This window comes from Temnothorax nylanderi, unplaced genomic scaffold, assembly GCF_030848795.1.
Source record: "Temnothorax nylanderi isolate EJ_2023f unplaced genomic scaffold, tnyl_v1.0 TNYL_tig0228_pilon, whole genome shotgun sequence".
NCBI classification, from domain to species: Eukaryota; Metazoa; Arthropoda; class Insecta; order Hymenoptera; family Formicidae; genus Temnothorax; species Temnothorax nylanderi.
In genome coordinates this window covers 246,488-265,974 of record NW_027249290.1, presented here as the reverse complement: position 1 = coordinate 265,974, position 19,487 = coordinate 246,488, and the positions used below count along the sequence as shown (strand labels likewise).

Genomic DNA, 19,487 nt, shown 5'->3' with positions numbered 1-19,487 from the left:
CGAAACTCGAAGTAATCGCTGAAAAATCAAAGGCAAATATGAAAACCTTTGTCCGAAAATCGACTATGTAAGGCGTCTTTAAAAGTATAAAGTGACGAAAATTTTCGTATATATTTGCTAAAATTACAATCATAAAATTTTGTTTTTTAAAAGAAGAAAAAAAGAAGTATTACAGTTTACTTTCTTTATATGCAATGTAAAGATTTTGCATTAAATTAGATTTCTTGTTGACAATAGAAAAATAACGAGATCGATTGGCAAAGCGTATACCCTCGGAAGGCTATTCGTCGGTTATCTACAGTCACCTTATTTATCGGTGTCTATATAATATTTTATTCGAAATTAAGGAATCCTACTCTGCAATATTGCCAGTCGGCAATGCGAGATATGCGAATGAGAATTTAGAAGAGCGAAAATAGAAAATATTATATATTTTCATTAAAAATTTTCATTAATATAATAATCTGAAAACTTCTTTAAAATATTTCTTTTATGTGATACAATTGAAATATAAATTAAATAACTTTAGCTTAGCGTTAATAAATAACAACTTTAAATTGTTTACGATAAAAAAATATTATACTATTTATAGTACATCAAAAAGATAAAAAAATATATCTTTTAGTACATCAATATATCATATATTCTTAATTAAAATTGCATTTAAATAGTTATATCGTTTGATGTACTTTGCGATATAATTTTCTTTGTTTGCAAATTCTCATTTGTGACCAGGGCTTCGTTTGATGTCTCTTTCTTCACACATACAAATTTATTTACATAAAATTATTCTTACATTTCGAAAATTGTAGCGCTATGTCTCGAGAGATATTATTAAAATATCTTTGGAAACTCAGACAAATAAAACGAACGACTCGTTGATTAATAGGAAATAGGATATTTGTAGTTGCGTTTTGAGGTCTCTCTCCTTCGGTATCATATACATCGTTGTCTGGGTTGATGGGAGCTTATTGCAATCGCCATCGATTATCCTGACGCATGTCGAGCGGCGTGCTGACTCATCACGCTGTGATAACATCCGACAATTTGGACACACGCACGATAAGTCAACAGGCATTTCAAATGACACTAATGCCAATCGCAACAAGATAAAGCGAACACATTTTAAAATAATATTGTTATTCACCTTTAAAAAAAATTTACGTAGCTAATTAATACTAATAAAGTTAATAATAAATACAGGATTTTTTTAGAGATACATAAGTAAGGTATTTTTTTATATCTCCTTGTAATTTAATTTATTATCTTACAAACACAGATATCTTGAAGACACATATCAAAGGATTATTACAGCAAACAAAAAATTTTTATCGTGTAAAACAGCACATGAATATTGATTGTACGAGAAACTCATTCTAATTTTCTCACCAGTTGAATTTTAAGAATACTTGTCTTTTTAAGTAATTGGGGTCGGCTGATTAATGTAATTTTATTTTAATTCGTTTTATTCTGAGCCATATTTATAATCAATATTAATACTTAAAGCACTTGCTCTTGTGGGCGTATGCGTGAAACATATTGCTACATAATAATATGTTATGTGTGTGTGTATATATATATATATATATATATATATAAATTTACATTACATATTATATTAAATGAGCATAAATAAAAACAAAATTTTATTCAATTTATATAATTTTAATAAGAGAAGATAAAAGACATTTTATCCGCCAATGTTTCAACATAAAAAACTGCCCACGTAAGCTTTAACAAATATTATTCTCGCGTACAGACATCTTCATGCGAATCAACTTTTCTAACTCTTATTAACTCTTATTTACAATGGTCCCTTTATATTGATATATCTCATGGTGAAACGTGAATCGCTCTCTTGCTTTTACAAGCGACGAATTTTATGTCGAATAGTAAAAAGCAATCGATTTTTATCGTGTAGAAAGCGATCGAGGTTCACCATAAGAAAGGTCTTCGTAATCACGAAGCGGTTAAAACCAATTGGTGAGACTGAGAAACAATCATACTCGTCATATTCTCATTAAAGAACACATGCCATGATATATCGAACAATTTAATTTAATATTATACCGCCAATTAAAATTAAAATAAACACATGAGATATAGAACATAATATTATAATATACTATATGATCATGTATATGACTGTATTTCGTTGTATTCCGTTCTATTTTATTTATGTCTATTTATTTCCTCGCTTATCAAATATGACAGCAATTGAACTTTTGATTTCTGTTCCGAAAATCTACAAAGATCAAAGCCGCTTCGCGACTGCGGAAGATTCGATAAAAGTAGTCTTTAATATCGATGCTTATACACCTCACAGCATTTCAGTCGTCGGAACAGTGGTCGATACTTTTTAGCACCATTCCAAAACAAATATTCTCAATCATTAAATTAAATAATAAAAAAGAAAATTTTCATATATTTTACCGTAGTTGTAAATATATTTTCGACATGTGATGCACTTATAATGTAACTAATAATTTTGCAACTTTGTTATATATATATATATATATATATATATATATAAATTCTTTATACTCTTTGTTAAAGCACAACTTTAAAAGTCCGCAATTTAACTTTTATTAAACTTAAAATTACACACAAACCGAATGACATCCGTTTACCGATACATTGCACTTATTCGCTATGGCTATCGATCAATCGCAGACTTGGTATTACATATATTGAGCATATATAAGACTTAAGAGAAATTATTTACAAAAAAAGAAGAAGAATACTGCAGTTTTCTCATAATCGCAAACGTAATCCGGTCGATCGATTTGCCATTCGAAAATTTGCGTTTCATTATCGATACAAATCGAACCGCAATTACGCTCGGCCTCGAGACAATTCTCGTTTCGCGGGCAGTGTGGGTGCCCGAAAATTATGTGTTAATGGGACTCGCATAAATTGAGCATTAATAATTTCTCATATAAATTACTTGCGACTTTGTTTCGCTAATTGTAACATCTAGTTCTAGAATATGGATTTACTTGAAAATTTCTTATTAGATTTAAGTCAACTTTGACTTAAAAAGAAAAAAAATAGAGAAATATGCGTGCATCAAATGAAAACTTAACTTTGATGCTAATCCGTTTTTTATATACGCTATTCTACTTTAGATGATACGATGACATCTATATTAATTTACAAACGATCATCATTCCAATCTCGATAACATTCTTGCGTTTAATAAGGCTAAAATATTTTGTCGTTCAAGACACGCATATTTGTAACGCTATTATCAGACAGAGATTACCGATCCACACTCTTCTCTCACGCGCACGTGACAACACATAGAAATATAAGATGCGATATTACGCTGTCACTAGAAACGGATCCACTTTACCGGTTACACCGATCCCGATTATCTGCTCGATTAAATCTCTGATCAAGTCCCACCGGCAATTACCTCCCGCTGATAGATTCATCGCTTCTCGTCCCGCGCACAGCCCATTCTTTCGTTCTTCCCGCGGCGACCGATCAAATCTTCATGGGAGAGAAAAATGAGAGTAAGAAAAAGGAGAGATCAATCTCCAACGCTATCTCGGGCCGAAGAAGCCGAGGGTCTTCAGGGTGTCGGTGACCCTGCTGATCAGTTTATCTCTGTAACGCCATATCGTCGTGTCTATCACGCTGTTCTCCCGATATTCCACGCAGGTTTTCTTTAGCGATCGAACGCAGTCGGCGCGATAATGCTGTAGCTGGGCATCTTCGGTCTCAATGGGGTAACTGGTGCATCCGGCGCCCAGGCACGCCAACGGAAAATGGTTGTGCAGAGTGACCACTCGTTCCGGATTATGGAAGCACTTGATGTATTGATTTGGTTTCGTAAAGTTCTTCGAGCGGTATACGTGTTGAAGCATGTGCATATACCTGCGGGGACAATTTTCGAATAAAAAATGCGTCTCTTGTGCGTGCGTGTGTGTACATGTCCATATATATAATATATATGGATAGACTTCAGATAAATGTGGAAACACTTTTTTCTTGTAGCAAAACTATCGAAGTCTTTCACATTCCAAAAGTTAATTATTTCAGCGATATTAATATTAAAACGAAAATTAGAACATAACACATATTTACCTCAGCACGAATTACATATTTTACCTCTTGCAATTATCACAAAAAGATTTAAGGGAAAAACAATGTAACAATATAAAATTGATCGTACGTGTATGTGAGAAATTTTTTCGTACATAAGTTTCTCCTCGAGGGGAGACATATTCATTCGATTATCAAATTTTCTATGCCTCCGTCGCGATACGCCGACAACCGGCGCGCGGCGTACCATCGGTGCGAGGTGCGAGAGCCATCCAGCACCTTCGCGTTCCCTTCACGGACGGTCGATTTGCGCGGCGTGAAAGTGGAAACCTTACTTACTTGGGTATGTCCTTGAAGTAACCGTGAGAGTGCAGTAGGTCGTCGAGGAAGTAGACGTTTCTGACGTTATACGAGGCGCGGGTCTCGTTCCGTATTTGCAGGGCCTTGGGCAACACCCGACGCATCAGCTCTTGCCAGGTCGCGTCCTTGACGGGCATAATCACCTCGTCGACGTCCAACAGGGCGATATACTCGTATTCGTACATATGCTTGTACAGACAATCATTGTAGGGTATCAGCTCGTTCTGCCGCTTGTGATTGGTCTTCTTCGTGAGGTACATGTGCTGGAAGGCGGGCACGTTAGGCTGTCCGCCCGGCAGGGTCAACGGGGTCACGTGCACTATACCCAGACGCTGATAATGCCGCAGCACCTTGGTCACGTTCGGATGCACCTGCAGCTCGTAGAAGTAGATCTTGTCGGCACCCAGTAGGCTGATGAGTTCGATCCACTCGACCAGTCGGACCGATAGATCCTCGTGCAGAAAGTCCAGACCCTTTACGCACACCGCAAAATCTTTCTTGCGCTCGGGCTTGTTATAAATCACTCGGAGATGGTTGGTGGCCGTGTCGCAACGCTTCTCCACGATGGAGACGGACGACGGTGGTTTGCCATACGCTTGCGGCGGCACCCTACACGCTATCACGTATGGCTGATAGATGCCCTGCTTGTAATTGCCCCATTTAGGATACCAAATGTACTTGTATTCGAGCGTCTCGATGATCTTGGGCTCGCTCTCGCCCTCGTACCATAACTGACAATACGTCTTCACGATCGGTTCAATCCGATCGATCATGCCAACGATCCTCACCGCCGGCCCGATCTTGGATAATTTCCGATTGTCGTAGAACGCGCCGAAAAACTGGAAAGTGCCGTTGCTGGTTCGCAGGGTTTGCCAATAGATATTGTTAAACTCCAGATCGTAGATCTGTGGGTATTTCGCACAGCTCTCGTTGCCCCGTTTTGTCAGTCTGCTATTTTTCGACCAATCGCTTAGCGGTAGGCTCGGTATTCTCTCGGCGATCTCTTCGATCAATTGCTGCTCGGTCTTGGCAGGTCTCTTGTCCAGCAACGGTTCCAGCTCGAGCGGACTCGTCGTCGCTTCCAAACGGTTTCTGAGAGTAGTCAGGGTGGTCAACAGGGCGCCATTACCGCCAGAATTGGTAAGATCGCCCAATGACGACCTTTGCAAGAGATATCGGGACAGACTCAAGCTCCCCGAAGAACCATGGCTCGCACCTCGATCGTTGCTGATGCCATCGACTTCCACCGGGTTACCGATGCCATCCTCGCCGGTAGGACTACCATCTTGACGCAAAGCCCTGTTCTCCAAGTGACGGAACTGTACCGCCGCGATCATCAGCAACCCCCAGGCAAACACGAAGACGAAGGCACGCTTCGCGCATCTTGACGAACTGCCGCCGCAATTCTGTATCGTTGTCATCCTGCTGGTCTTCCCCCGACGCGTCTTCCCGATCACCGCCCGGACGATTCAGCTGGAACGCTGAATCCCCGTCCTATCTAACCGTATCCTCTTTCTCGTTCTGAAGCCCGAATCTGAAACAGAAAAGTTCGTTGTCCACAAAGTGTTGATTGAACCGTAAAACGACCGACAAAGTATATAGTGCAAAGAGACAGAATTTTACTAATTATTTTATCGTTTGAACGACAAGTATTTATTCCGCCCTTATTGAGATCTTTGAGATACTGATAGATTTATTTACACAAGCAATTTTTTAATTTCGCTAGAAATTTACCAAGTTTTAATTCGTATTATTTTTTATTTTGAAAATAAAAATTGCGAATAATTTAAAGGTTATTATAAATAAATTTAAGATCTGTAATATATATGTATAGAAGCGTAACTAAATGGATAACAATTCGAATTAAAATATAGAATCCATATGGAATTTTATTTAATTAAACCATCGGGAAAGCATTTTTTTTTGTTACAACGTTGGAAAGTCATTGCTTTCGAGAAGATGAAGTAAAGCGAATGTGATGATTTATTCGTGAGTTTAGAGTGAACAAGATGAAAGCTGCGAAATAACCCATGACTAGTCAATAGAATTTAGGGCAAGAGACGAGATAATGTCTTTAACTGTATAAGGACACCCGCTACCGGTAGCCAGTACTCGACTATCATCAAGAAAGCGAGCGACCCTGTCGGGCGAAACCCCGTTGGCCGGATCGGGCGAGTCTCCAGAGAACGAGAGAGAGACAGAGATAGAAAGAAAGAGAGAGAGAGAGAGAGAGAGAGAGAGAGAGAGAGAGAGAGAAGCGCGAGACCCGCTCGGAGATACGTGGAACCGGTTATGCTGATGGCAAACTGTTTTTCACCTTTTGCACCTCGCTCCAACTAACCTCCTCCCTTCCTGACCACCTCGAGCCTTTTGCCCGACGATGTTTCCCCTCGACGACGTCTAGTCTCTTCCTTTCCTCTCTTTCTAAACCTAAGCGCGATAATGGCGGACTAGCTCTCAGGATCAAGTTTGACCGCAACCTAGGATTTTCCAAGACTTCACTTCTGCCACGTTTGATTTGTTGCTTATAGTATTTGTATATATATTTATGAAACGTTATTATTCCTTATCGATATCTACATATTTTGTCCACATATATGTTAATTAAAATTCTATCAATATATATATATATTTTTTGGACGAAAAGGTATACACGATTTCTCTTTCCTTTCCAATGTAAAAGAAACATTGATAAACTGAACAACATTGATAACTGAAAACATTGATATAGTGAAAAGAACATGTTCTAAAAAAAGATTTCTAATCAAAATAATCTAATAATCATTAAATAAAAATTTGGGTTTATTCCAAAAAATTTCATAACTTACACGTTAAATTACTTAGAGCATGAACAAAATATATATATGGGGCATTCTCGCTGAAATTTTCACATTTTCACCCTGACCTACTGCAATAATTTTGACAATTTTTTTCCGAGAAGTACCTACTTATTCTGAATCTTATTTGCTAAACTAAGCGATTGTCCATTCGAGGGATCACAAATTAACGATAATTTGTTTAATTTACCGTCACACGCTAAGCTCGATAAATCGAGTCGGCGCGGCGTAGCAATTGCATGCGAAAGTGCAACTTGCGTACGTGCGAGCGCGATGCCACCTCGTTCCCGTTTAATTCAGGCCCCGTTCTTATCGTTCCGTTCGGAATTAACAATCCCGCACAACAGCGGACCGACGCGGCGCGGCGGCCGCGGCCGGCCAGAACGCAAATTGCGCGGAACGAACGCGTTCATATCGACTCAATCGTCATCGTTCAATACAGCCCTTCCATTATGTTGAGTCTATGTTCATCAAAAGAGAAATTTGAGAATCTTTTCGAAAATTTTTTTCTTGTAAGTAGGTCTAAATTACTCTTTCAGCAATGTTTGAATAAATTACTTTTCACACAGATGTCGATTCTTACTGATCAAGATTTGATAATTGACAGATAATTTTCATACTTACGTCGTTTTAACTAATACAGCATTTTTATCATCGGTTAAATTTAAAATTCTAATATGTCAATAAAAAAATATTGAAAATGTTTGAATGTACTTCCTACATTTATTATTCCGCTCCAAAATTACGGACGATGCTAAATAAACGAATCGTTATCATTATCATTTGCAATAACTAAAGATGAAATAAATTAATGTTAGACGACGCGAATGCTGGAAGCTGGCTTAGCCAAGCTTAGAAGGGATAAGATAAGATATTCCTAAGAAATAGTTTAACATTTATTTACGGTCAACTCTGACAGCGATAGAATTTACAGGCGACGACGCGACACGGCCATCAGCGTTTAAGAGAAAGCAGGTTAATAACGAGCCGAAAATGTGGGCACGCAAAGTTTAACTCACTTCTCTCCGGAATCTCCATTCGACAGAGAAGATAAGCAAATATTGGCTCCTTGGCCCAAGCGGAAATTCTGAAATTGAGGGAAATTCTCTAATCTTGCTTGCAACACTGCTTTTTATCTCTAATCTCTTTATTGCTAGCAGTAATTTTTATTTTTTTCTAAGAAGTAAGTGTAAGGACAACGATAAAATTTGTGGTAAAATTAACAATATTAGCCATTAGCCAGTATTAATTATTAACCGCGATAATTAACTCGGACGTTTAATATTAAAATCTCTCTAAATCTCTTTAAGGGGTAACGCCACTCTAGAGTCCCAAAAAAAGCCAATTTTTGATAATTTTTTTCAGAAATACAATAATCATAAATGAAAATTGGTTTAATTCTATTTATTATCTATATATTAAAGTATAAAAAAAATTTTTTATTAATTTTTTATTGACAAAATGGCGGCGCCAGAGCCATTGATCCAAAATGCCTTTTTGCGGAAGTCGTCCAACGGGCGGAATCGAAGCTCCTATAATTTCTGAGCTGGTACAAAAATTCAAAGATTTTTTAAAAATATATAAGATTTTCTATAGAAGTACGTATGGGAATTGCGAAATATCATTTTTTGTAAGAATGGTGCATGTTGGAAAAAAATGTTTCATTTTTCGCTAAAAAATTTCGCACAAAATTGTTTATAAAAAAAGTTTTGTCCAACTTATCGCAAAATCCATACGTATTTCTAAAGATAATGTTATTGTAAAGTTTCACTCAAAATTTCAATTCAATCGGATAAAAGGTGTTCGAGTTCTGATTCCGCCCGATTTTAAAAAAGCGATTTCGAGAAAAACGCGTTTAAAGTTTCAGTTAACATTCACAGATGCATTCCGCGCCGGCAGACGGATTACGAAAAAGGGATAATAGAGACTTTTCCGAGCTTTGAAACCAAGTGTACCTTATTTCTAAGACCTTAAAGCATCGTTTAAGCAAAAAAAATCGATTTTTTGAAAATTCTAGAGTGGCGTTACCCCTTAATACAGCTCTCACTAGGTGAACAAGGTTAAACGGCATATATTTACGCAAAATGCAAAGAGTGAATAGCAGCCTATTTCTCTATCATATATTTCTCTATCGAAGCAACCACATCCGTCGCCTTCTGACCAATACTGCAAATGTGCTCAACACGTGCATGTGCATGCATGATAACACGCTCATGTATGTAATGTACCTGTATATCTGCGCGCGAGCTCAAGACCACCGATAAAATCTTATTGGAAAATAATCCTTTCATGCGTTTAATCACACGTTAATATAATCACAACGTCGCTAAATAATTGTGCATTCTTGTCGCAATCGTGATTACATTTCAAGGTTCTCGATCGAAAAACATCCACGAACTCTCGCCTTCCTCGTTCCTCGCAAAAAAGAAAAAAATCCGTTTATCCCGTTTGTAAACGTTTCTTACACGGTAATATCTTTCGCATGTGCGTACACCTCTTCGTCGATAATCCTCTATCCTTGCGTCAGTCGCCGATAAATTATTCGTCAATGTTGCGTACACGAGATATATGGTAGCTGAGTCACAATGGCTGTATCTCTCGCGGCTGATGACGCGAGATTCTAAATGATTTTATGACTTTTGCAGAAAATATTAATCCGCCGGATTTGATTCGTTCGGATTTTAACTAGGTACCTTTACGCAACTGAATTAACCAGATACTATTTTCGCAGTCGTCATATGGTAACGATATGCAGGTGTTAACGCAAATTTTTGAAATTCTTACGAAAAGTATGATATTCCGAATGTATATTACGATACATTCGTATCTCATCTAATAAAATTATAATAAAAAGATATTTTGGGATCATGAAGTTAAGACTTATTACGCATGCTCGTGCAAGATGCATTATGCATCTGCATTCCGCGTCTTATGTAATTCCGTTGCACCTCCGCGATTTCTTCTTTCATTGCTAACCGCTACAAAGAAAGATGGAAAGTGTTAAAGAAGTTATAAACAAGTCCTACACGTCAGTTATCCCACGAAATCGCCAGTATGATTTAAATTGACAATATAACCGTTGATAGCTTTAGAATGAAGGTACCGAGAGGCTATTCAATAATAGCCACGGCATACTTTCGATAAATTCAAGCTTCGATATGAACAGACACATAAAAACGACTTAAGATTATTGACATATAAAAATAAGTTCTGTTAATAAATTGCTTATAAGCAAAAATTTCAACTTACGTTTCTATTAACAAGAATAACAAAAATTTTTATACAGAACAAATTTCATAATATTTATTTATTTTCCCGGAAAAAGTAGAAAAAAGCTACTCCTCACGTTTGTTGTCACGCGTGATAATTAATGTCACAAATGACACTTGCATTCTTTTATTACGCTATACCGCAAATTTTCGTTATATCGGAACAGCTCCGTTCTTCCATATATGTAGCCTCAAGAATTGAAATCATCGAAATTAGACCGGTTTCAATGCTCGCTCGAGAGAAAGAGAGGAGGAATGACGACATATGCGCGTAGTCCAGCGAGGACGATTTTGTGGAAAGTCAAGTAGAGAGAGCGAGTGATGCTGTTACTGCTGTTACTGCTGCTACTGCTGGCTCGTCGTACGTTCGCCTGCTCCAATTGCGATTTCTCGCTTACGCGTGCTAATTAACCCTAATTGTATGAAGGGAGGAGGAAAGAGAAAAAAAAGGGGGGGTACAGAAAAGGATAGATCGTGGCGCGAGTAGAACGGCGCGCGGGGACGCTCTATAACTATAACAGGCGATTTCACCAGCCTCGTCCCATCGTCGATCTTCGCGATTCGAGAGCGAGATAGCATTCTGTCGTGCAATATCGTCTGCAATTGGTCGTACACAACACACAACACACACACACACACACACACGTGCCGCATGTATCAAGCACGGCGTGAACTCTTTTGATTCAACGCAGCACGCTCGGCGGTGCCACACGGTTCCAAGGCTCATTTATGTTTTACAATTTACACGATGACAGTATGGCACCATGTGTTACTTGGTATAATAGCAGATACGAAATAGATAACTAAATACGTCGATTAATTGACACTCGTAATTACCTACGTATTGTCACGACACAAATGTGCTTGAATTATGACTGATTCGATGATAATGATTTCTTTGGAATAGAATTAATACAATACCACAATAATTAAATAATTAATAATACTTACAAATAATATAAATATAGATATTTTCTGAAAGTATTATACACTGGGCAACAAAATTATCGCAACAAAAATTTACGTAAAAAATTTGCCCAACTTCAAATAAGCATAACTCCGCGACACTACGGGGAGGTTATTGGTCGGATTTTGCCTATCGTGTATGTGTGTGTGTGTGTTAGCAGAGATTTGCGCAAACTAATTTTTATTCAAACGAGGCATTGTTACGATTTTGTCTTTGGTTCCGAATGAGCAATACAATACAGTGACTGCAATACTGTGAAGTTTTGTAATACTGAAGACCAATAACCTCCCCGTAGTGTTCATCGGGTAATACTAATGTTGGCGGTGATTGAATGCACAAAAATGCATAGGTAACTTTGATAAGCCATAACTCGGCGAAAAAAAATCGTACGGACTTAATTTTTTTTTAATTTGCAGGGAAAAGTCCATATTTTACGATGGTTGCCATGATAGTTACGAAAAAAATTCATTCTACTCCGTAGAATGTGTCAAAGTATGCAATTTTTTAGAGACGTAACACGTCCTTACTTTTGGAAGAACGGCGGGAGGGGGGGAGGCTAAATTCAAAATCTAACAATGGTTCCTTAAAGTACAGACTTCACCCTTTAAAATGAAAAAAAAAATCTGTCAGATATGACAATTTTTCGCGGAGTTATGCTTATTTGAAGTTGGGCAAATTTTTTACGTAAATTTTTGTTGCGATAATTTTGTTGCCTAGTGTAGTATGAATATGTTACTTTATATATTTTTAAAACATGTAACAACATTCGTAATTAATATAAATATCTCCGAGAAAAATCAGATAATATCATTGATAATTTGTAATTGATAATTAATATCTAATTAATAATCACTTTACAAGAAAACATTTGAATATATTTTTATTACGATTTATGAAAATCAATCTTATATAATTCTTACAAATAGTTAAATTCAATATTGAAACTGGAGAGCAAGTAACGTGAGCAAGTATATATCGGAACTTTAAAAGTATAACCTATACTTAAGTTTAATCAGAATCGTTTCTTTCCCCAATGACTTCGACGATATGAATCGGTATCATTTCATAACGAGCAGACGTCAGCATATCGATACGTTTGTTGCAATCGAATGATGTCAATATATTCGAGATGATTCGAGTATATTGACTTCGATTGTATGAATATTTCTTCACCAGATTTCAATACCATAGCAAATAATTACTCATAGAGTAATTTATTTGTTATTCCGCAAGAATACTCATACATGCCTGACTTTGTCATTACACATATTATTCCGCAAGAATACTCATACATGCCTGACTTTGTCATTACACATATAATTGGAAAGCGTATGTTGTGATCCGGATTTTCTGCAGCATCATGGCAGCTTTCGCGTATAAGTGTGGCTATAAAACTCGCGTTCCAAGTCTTTCGTCTCTATCGAATACTTGGTTCGTCTCTCTGGTTCCTCCTTCACTTTTCGAACAGAACAAAAACGAATTCCATCGCCTGGTATCATTTATAATGTGGCGCGATAACTTATAGAACGTTCCACGTTATAGATATAACTCTTGCATTGTATAATATTTGGTAAAAAAAATTAGAAAAAATAGACTAATAATTTCTAAAATTTTTCTAATATTAGATAATTTTAATCAATTATGTTTTTAAAAAATTAATTAAAAAAGAAATTACGTTGTTATATGCGTATATCTTTATGCTTCGCTTCTTTTATTCTTTGACATGTGTATTTTTGTCCTTTATCAGTTATAGGTTTTTTTAAATTTATTTTTCAATCTCTTTAAAATTCGCCTTAACCGCGCCCTGGAGAACGTCACGCTTCGATAAGACTCACTATTTTTAGCTCGTATCGCTCTCTTTCTTTTCTTGCTTTTTCTCTCCTTCTTGCCGGCCATGTGTTCGCGCATATACTAAACGTGTAGTTTAATGAATCACTTTTCGTATTATACCGTGGCAATTAAGCCTGTTATACGTAAATACTTAACGGCACTGCATTGAATGTCGAAACGAGGCCGTTGTTCCCTACCACAGGAAGCAAATGGCACTTTAAATTGCCGGCCGCACGCACGTCATCATCTCGTCGCATCTCGTCGAGGGATAACTGCACACGATCCTTCTCTCGTTTGGATGCAATTTTGATTCGACCGACATGGGTGCCACTCGGCTTTTATCTGATCGTTTGCGACGAAAGGCGCGAGACAGACGGCGATCGAGCGATCATTTTTTTCCTATTCCGGTAACTGCACGCGTGAAACGCGCGCGTGAGACGCGTGAGATTCAAAAAATATCTCTCGACAGCTGTCTTTTCCCGCCGAGAATGCTTATACTTTTACATTCGAATATCTTTGTTTATATTATACATATTCCTAACATTAATTAATATTTATATTAGCGCATTTATTTTTTGTGTAACGTCGCTCGGTCGCTACCACGTCGCATCGCCAGTGTCGCCACGACACATTTAGGTCGTCTAAATCATATACTTAGTTGATTTTTATATAAATTTTACGATAGAATTTTAAGAAAGGACAAAAAGATGTATGATTTCTCATAAATCGTGTGACATCTTTGAGAGGATCCAAAATGATATCGCTGCCGATATAATTGTAGACGTGAAAAATTAATTTATATAATTACACTACTTCGGAGATTCTGTCGTGTTATTCGACATTGATGTACGTGGAGACGCAACGTGCAACATTACGTGACGCGCCTGTTGCGCTACGGCCGACTTTATCAGGGATGTCAGGTTGTGATACTTGGATCGTACAACCGTTACCGAGAGGAGAACCGGGGGTCAAGCTTATAGTCGCGCATATTGGTCTTTACACACGTCATTCTCTCCCCAAGCAAAGATTATACATTATCATCTCTAGAAAACGTGCACATAATCCGTGGTCGCGATATGTCGAGCATTTATCAATCTGTCACATCTGTACATTCTTATTCAAGAAGATAATGCAATAACCTTAATTATCATCGCATATTTTTAATAAATTCCAATAAGTTAAACTAGTTAGCCTTCATGAATTAAAAGACAGTGACCTTTCATACCGCGCGTATCATAAATCGTAAAGTAAATATCGAATACTAATGAATACTAATAAAGCTATTTAAAAAAGAAAAGAGCCTCTTAATTTGCAAATGTTGACTAAACGAATTTATTAAAGGTTCCGTGTAATTACGCAGCTCTATTTTAGAATCTCCTCTTTCAGAAATATTTTAATAAAATTACTATGGAAATTTGCATGAAGCACAGTTATTTTTAGAATCAGAAGTGATTGATAACTTGTTTACTTGAATGCAAGAATATGGTCTATAATAGAGCATTTTATGTTTTAGAAATATGAAATATTTCTTTACACTTCACATATCACAATTCTTTAATATTCTTAATATAAACTGTCCAAACGATAATAATGACCATATGATATTAATGATGAACAATTACAACGAAGAGTATTACGGCATGCGAGTGTTTACGTTGACACTTACGAATATCAGGTCTAGTATATTATTATAATTTCCTCGACAGATCACACATTTCGCTTGCGCCATAACGCATATTATAATACGTTATATTGTTGTTATCAACTTGTATATTTCCTTTGTTCGCATCTATCTAGTAGTAATTATACATAAGAACGGCAATCTGGCGCGCGAAGATCGCGCTTGTCCTTCGACAGTTGAATTAATTACTTGACTTCCACGAATTAAAAGTAGCGGAACAAATGACGATTAATTAAATGTGATTCGACTGACGACGGATTGCTAAGCAAGTCTCGAATTAAGTCACGAAAATTTAAAAATGATAGAACTATATTACAAATTACAATGTTAAGAAAATGAAAAAATTGTGACGATCGAATGAAAACCTCCTCCGCCATCGACGACTAACGACTCGTTAAAGAAATATCAAGGCCGTTCGTTATAAAATCTGTCGATTAACATGGTAAAATGCTGGTTTACTCGGTATGCATTTATCGCGCGTTCTCATTATTCGTCGATAACGGAAATTGAATCCTTGGCTGGTTTTTTTGATTGACGTCATTAAAACCGATTGAATTGGGTCATTAAAGCGTACAATCATGTGATATTCGTCGATGGAACGAGAGCCGAGCGTATTTAGCTCTTCTCTAGGCTTTCGCACACTTTCATAATTTGTAGCGTGCGGCCGCGATCAACGGTATTCGACGAAATTCTATGCACCGCCACCGGCACGGACATACCTACGATGCGTGTATACAGTTCCCGATTTCTCCAAGAGAAAAAAATGTCAAGGACGATCGATGTCCTTCGCGATCGCGTGCATTTTATTATTTTTGAATGGTAAAGGCGATCGATAAGTGTGACTTAATTATCAATCAAGATAAAAATTTTATCTTTATTTATAATATTTATATTATTACTAATTCCGAACCGAACGAGCAGCAAATCCAGTCAAATTATTTAGGCACACTCGCAGAAATATGCGGATCTACTGTATACAGAATCCACCAAAGGTAGATCGAGGTCACGATCGCTTTAACGGTAATTCCTTCAGGCAATCACTTCGTTCACGAAACCGTCAGAACGATCGATACTTAATTGCGTCACGAAAATTTCGTCAATCTCACGGCTACCAGTCACAGAGTTCTTTGAGTGAATAGATCGTATGCATTTCTAATTCCTGTTTTATGAACTAGTTTTAAGTTTATATTTACCTTTATTAAATGCGTTACATAAGTTTATATCTCTCCTTTTAAAGAAGGTTTTTAATTAATTTTCTTTTAAAACTCTCAATTATTCGTCGACAACAGATCTGATCGTCGAGAAAAGAACGCATTCCTCGAAGCAATGGGAGTAGGAATGGGATCCTATCGAGTATTGCTATATCGCGAATGGTATTAAGAAACTTAGCGAAACTTGAAACTTTTATATGAGTACATCAAAAAGTAATACACTCCTACCTATCAGAGACTAACAATAAGTCTCGATACTAGCGGATTCTAGTACCGTTATACCAAGCGCTTTGCAGCTATGTGAAATAAAAACTTTAATAGTGTTACTCTCCAACGTAATATTACTTCGGTATCAAATCGATCCGGATTTGAGAACCTACAGATCCGGAACCCGGCGATCCTTATAGCTGTTTCCACTAACTGTTTCTATACTTACGAGAAATACGGAGATACGGAGATTCGGAGATTCGGAGAAACGAGTCGCGGAGAGACGAGTGATCGTGGTGATCGTCAGAACAGCCTGGTCGATCGCCAACCGTTCGAACTCGTCCGGATGACGTCCCGGTGCCCGGGTCGCATCCCGCGACACTCGAAGACGACCACCACCAGGGGAAGAGGAACAGATCCGCGTCAACGCGCCGGCATCGGCATTCCTCTCCCATTGGCACACGACATCACGGCATTTCGTAATCCCTTCTCGTTCTTATTTTCGTGGCTGCTCCACCTCGGAGTCAGGAAGAACGCTAGTGATCGGCGATCACTATATATGGTATCACTATTTTTTCTTCTTCTAGCTGGAGCTGGATATTCCGAAGGAAACAACACACGTTAAAGGACAAAACGCGAACCGGACGCGCTTTCTTCTTCCAATTGTTCGCATATATAGGTATGCGTGCGTATTGGCTGCTGTTGCTGCCGCGCCGCGCCGCGCCGCGCTGTGCCGCGCGCCGGATGAATGCGACGTGCCTGAATGGGAAGAACGGAGCTGGAAGCAAGCTCCGATGTAGCTTGGATCTTATAATTCTCGTGATTCTTTTCGTATTAGATCGTTCGCGAGCACGCGCAAATTTTCAATCACTGTCACTTGTTCGTCGTGAAGATGACGACGATGCATGATAACGATGGTAACTTGAAAGTCTTTAAGCCGAATCAAGTTTTTGGATTCACCGATCTTTTTCTGCCTTGGTGCGTTCCGGTCAACTTGATCAAGCCGGACATTAAAAAGCCGTTTCTGGAGGCCGGTCACCGGTCGCCGGTCGCCGATCGCCGGTCGCCGGTCGCCGGTCGCCACTCGACAGGATATGCAAAGACCTGTTACGCGCACTTCTACATCAGCAGCCGGCACGTTCTCGTTATGTTCTCCAAACCATGATAATGATTTATTTCAACAGACACATTTTACTTAAAATTTGTCTATAAAACTGTCTATATACAACGAGTAACACGATAACAAAAATTAAATTGCATTCCGGAGCTCGATAAGTTCGAAACGAAAATACTCGTCGTACGTCGTGTCGGCGTCTCGCTCCGAACTGCCGCCAGACGCCAGACGAAGTCTTCGACTAGGGGGCCGTTCGAGGATCAAGAGGGGAGCTCGAAGAGAGCGAGAGAGCGAGAGAGAGAGAGAAAGAAAGAGAGAGAGAGAGAGAGAGAGAGAGAGAGAAGTGGTCGATTGGTCAACTTACATGACTCCGATGAAGGGAAGGGAGATTCCTCCGGGACCCAAGGGTATTAGGGAACATATAGGAAGTTGCAAGAGAGCAGCGTCTACATTGAAGAAGAGGCAACGTCTTTGTCATGGCAAACAGACAACTTGCCTGTGTATGTGTGACTTCCAGTCCTTCATAGGGCAACGAGTCGTGACGATGATAATGAACACGAATGTTATATTAAAACGCATGTTATATTAAAACTTTTATCGATCTCTCTAGCTTTGTATCTTTTAATACTACAGCTCTATATGTCATCTATTTTATTCGCGAAACTTAATTAAAGAGTCAACATTTTTTTGTTTGAGATTCTCATTTCCTATTCCTATCCCATCTAATCAATTCTTGCGAGATATCAGGTCTGAATGATTAAAGAAATTCTTTGAGAGTCGTTATCTAGATACTATTATAGCCGGATGAAATAACTAGCCGAAACAAATTCTCAGAACTTTTCTTTCTTCCGAACCTGCTGATGTTCTTTCTCTCGGCTCTTGAAAACCCTGAATTTTCAAAAATTAATCTCTTAATTCTAAATTATTCTTTCCAACATTTTACTATAAAATCATAGTAAAGTTAATAATTAAATTTTAATTCTAATAAATAAGTACATTTTGTATGAAAATTTTTCCATAAATATTTTCATGTTAATATATTAGCAATTTTTATATTCTTATTGTTACTTATATATTATTACATTTTTCAAGTAGTAAAAAAATAATTACATGCAAAATTACAAAATATCAGAAAAGCGATAGATTTAAAAAATAGTAAGTCTTGTAATCATTAAATAAGTTAAATCTAATTTCGTTAGAATAGACAAAGAATAATAAATTATAAATTATAATCCCTTGTCGGAAACTCACAGGGAGGAATTTTAACGGCTCATTGGAATTTTCTCTTCGAAATTGTTGGCACGCCATCAGAAAATCGAACAGTAATTAACTATTCAATTGCACCGAAAAATTATCACGTTGCGGATGCGAAATCGGCTCGTTTCGAAGACGTTTAATCCTTGTGAATGTATAAGAAGAGTTATGAGATACATATGGTACGAGAGAGTAAAAGGATCCCAGTGAGGCCTACACAACGCTAACACAGAAAATTATGATCCCGGCAACTTTCTCAACTATGAATTTAAAGAATGAAGCATCGCATCTATCGGCCGCGTGAACAAATCGCGTGATCTCGATCGACCAAAATGTATCCTGAACTGAAATCGTCGAATGAAAGTTTGATCGAAACGATTTACTCGTCCAACAAAATCCGCGTGATTAATCTTTCGCTCTCGTAAAACCATATATCATTCAATATGACATCATCTGTCGTCTACAATAAATCAATTTTTGTATGGTTAAATAACAGATTTAATAACAAAGTTAATAATGGAATCTCTTTCTTGTAATAAAATAATTTTGCGATAACTCTTTGTTTAGGATAGTGAAATGTATCTTGTAATCTGTAAGGTAAAATGGAACAAATCGTAATATCGACAGACCGACATATATGTACATATGTAAATACAGATTTAAAGTTACAAATACACATAGAGAAAAAAAAATAAAATAAAAATTTA

General features: G+C 37.5%; 1 protein-coding gene across 1 annotated transcript; it reads right to left on the bottom strand.

Annotated features, from left to right (window-relative positions):
- Positions 1 to 753: 753 nt before the first annotated feature.
- On the bottom strand, positions 754 to 17,748 carry LOC139779487 (uncharacterized). The gene is made up of 3 exons (XM_071717861.1): positions 16,642 to 17,748; positions 4,390 to 5,944; positions 754 to 3,882 (listed from the first exon to the last, which is right to left on the bottom strand). Exons 2-3 carry the CDS (start codon positions 5,829 to 5,831, stop codon positions 3,549 to 3,551), a joined length of 1,776 nt encoding a protein of 591 aa, XP_071573962.1. The 5' UTR covers positions 5,832 to 5,944; positions 16,642 to 17,748; the 3' UTR covers positions 754 to 3,548.
- Between the last annotated feature and the right edge of the window lie 1,739 nt (positions 17,749 to 19,487).

Coding starts and splice junctions, on each gene's coding strand:
- LOC139779487 (XM_071717861.1), bottom strand. CDS start 5,831: ATGACAACGATACAGAATTGCGGCGGCAGTTCGTCAAGATGCGCGAAG. Junction 3,883..4,389: donor TACTTCAAGGACATACCCAA/GTAAGTAAGGTT, acceptor TTGTCCCCGCAG/GTATATGCACATGCTTCAAC.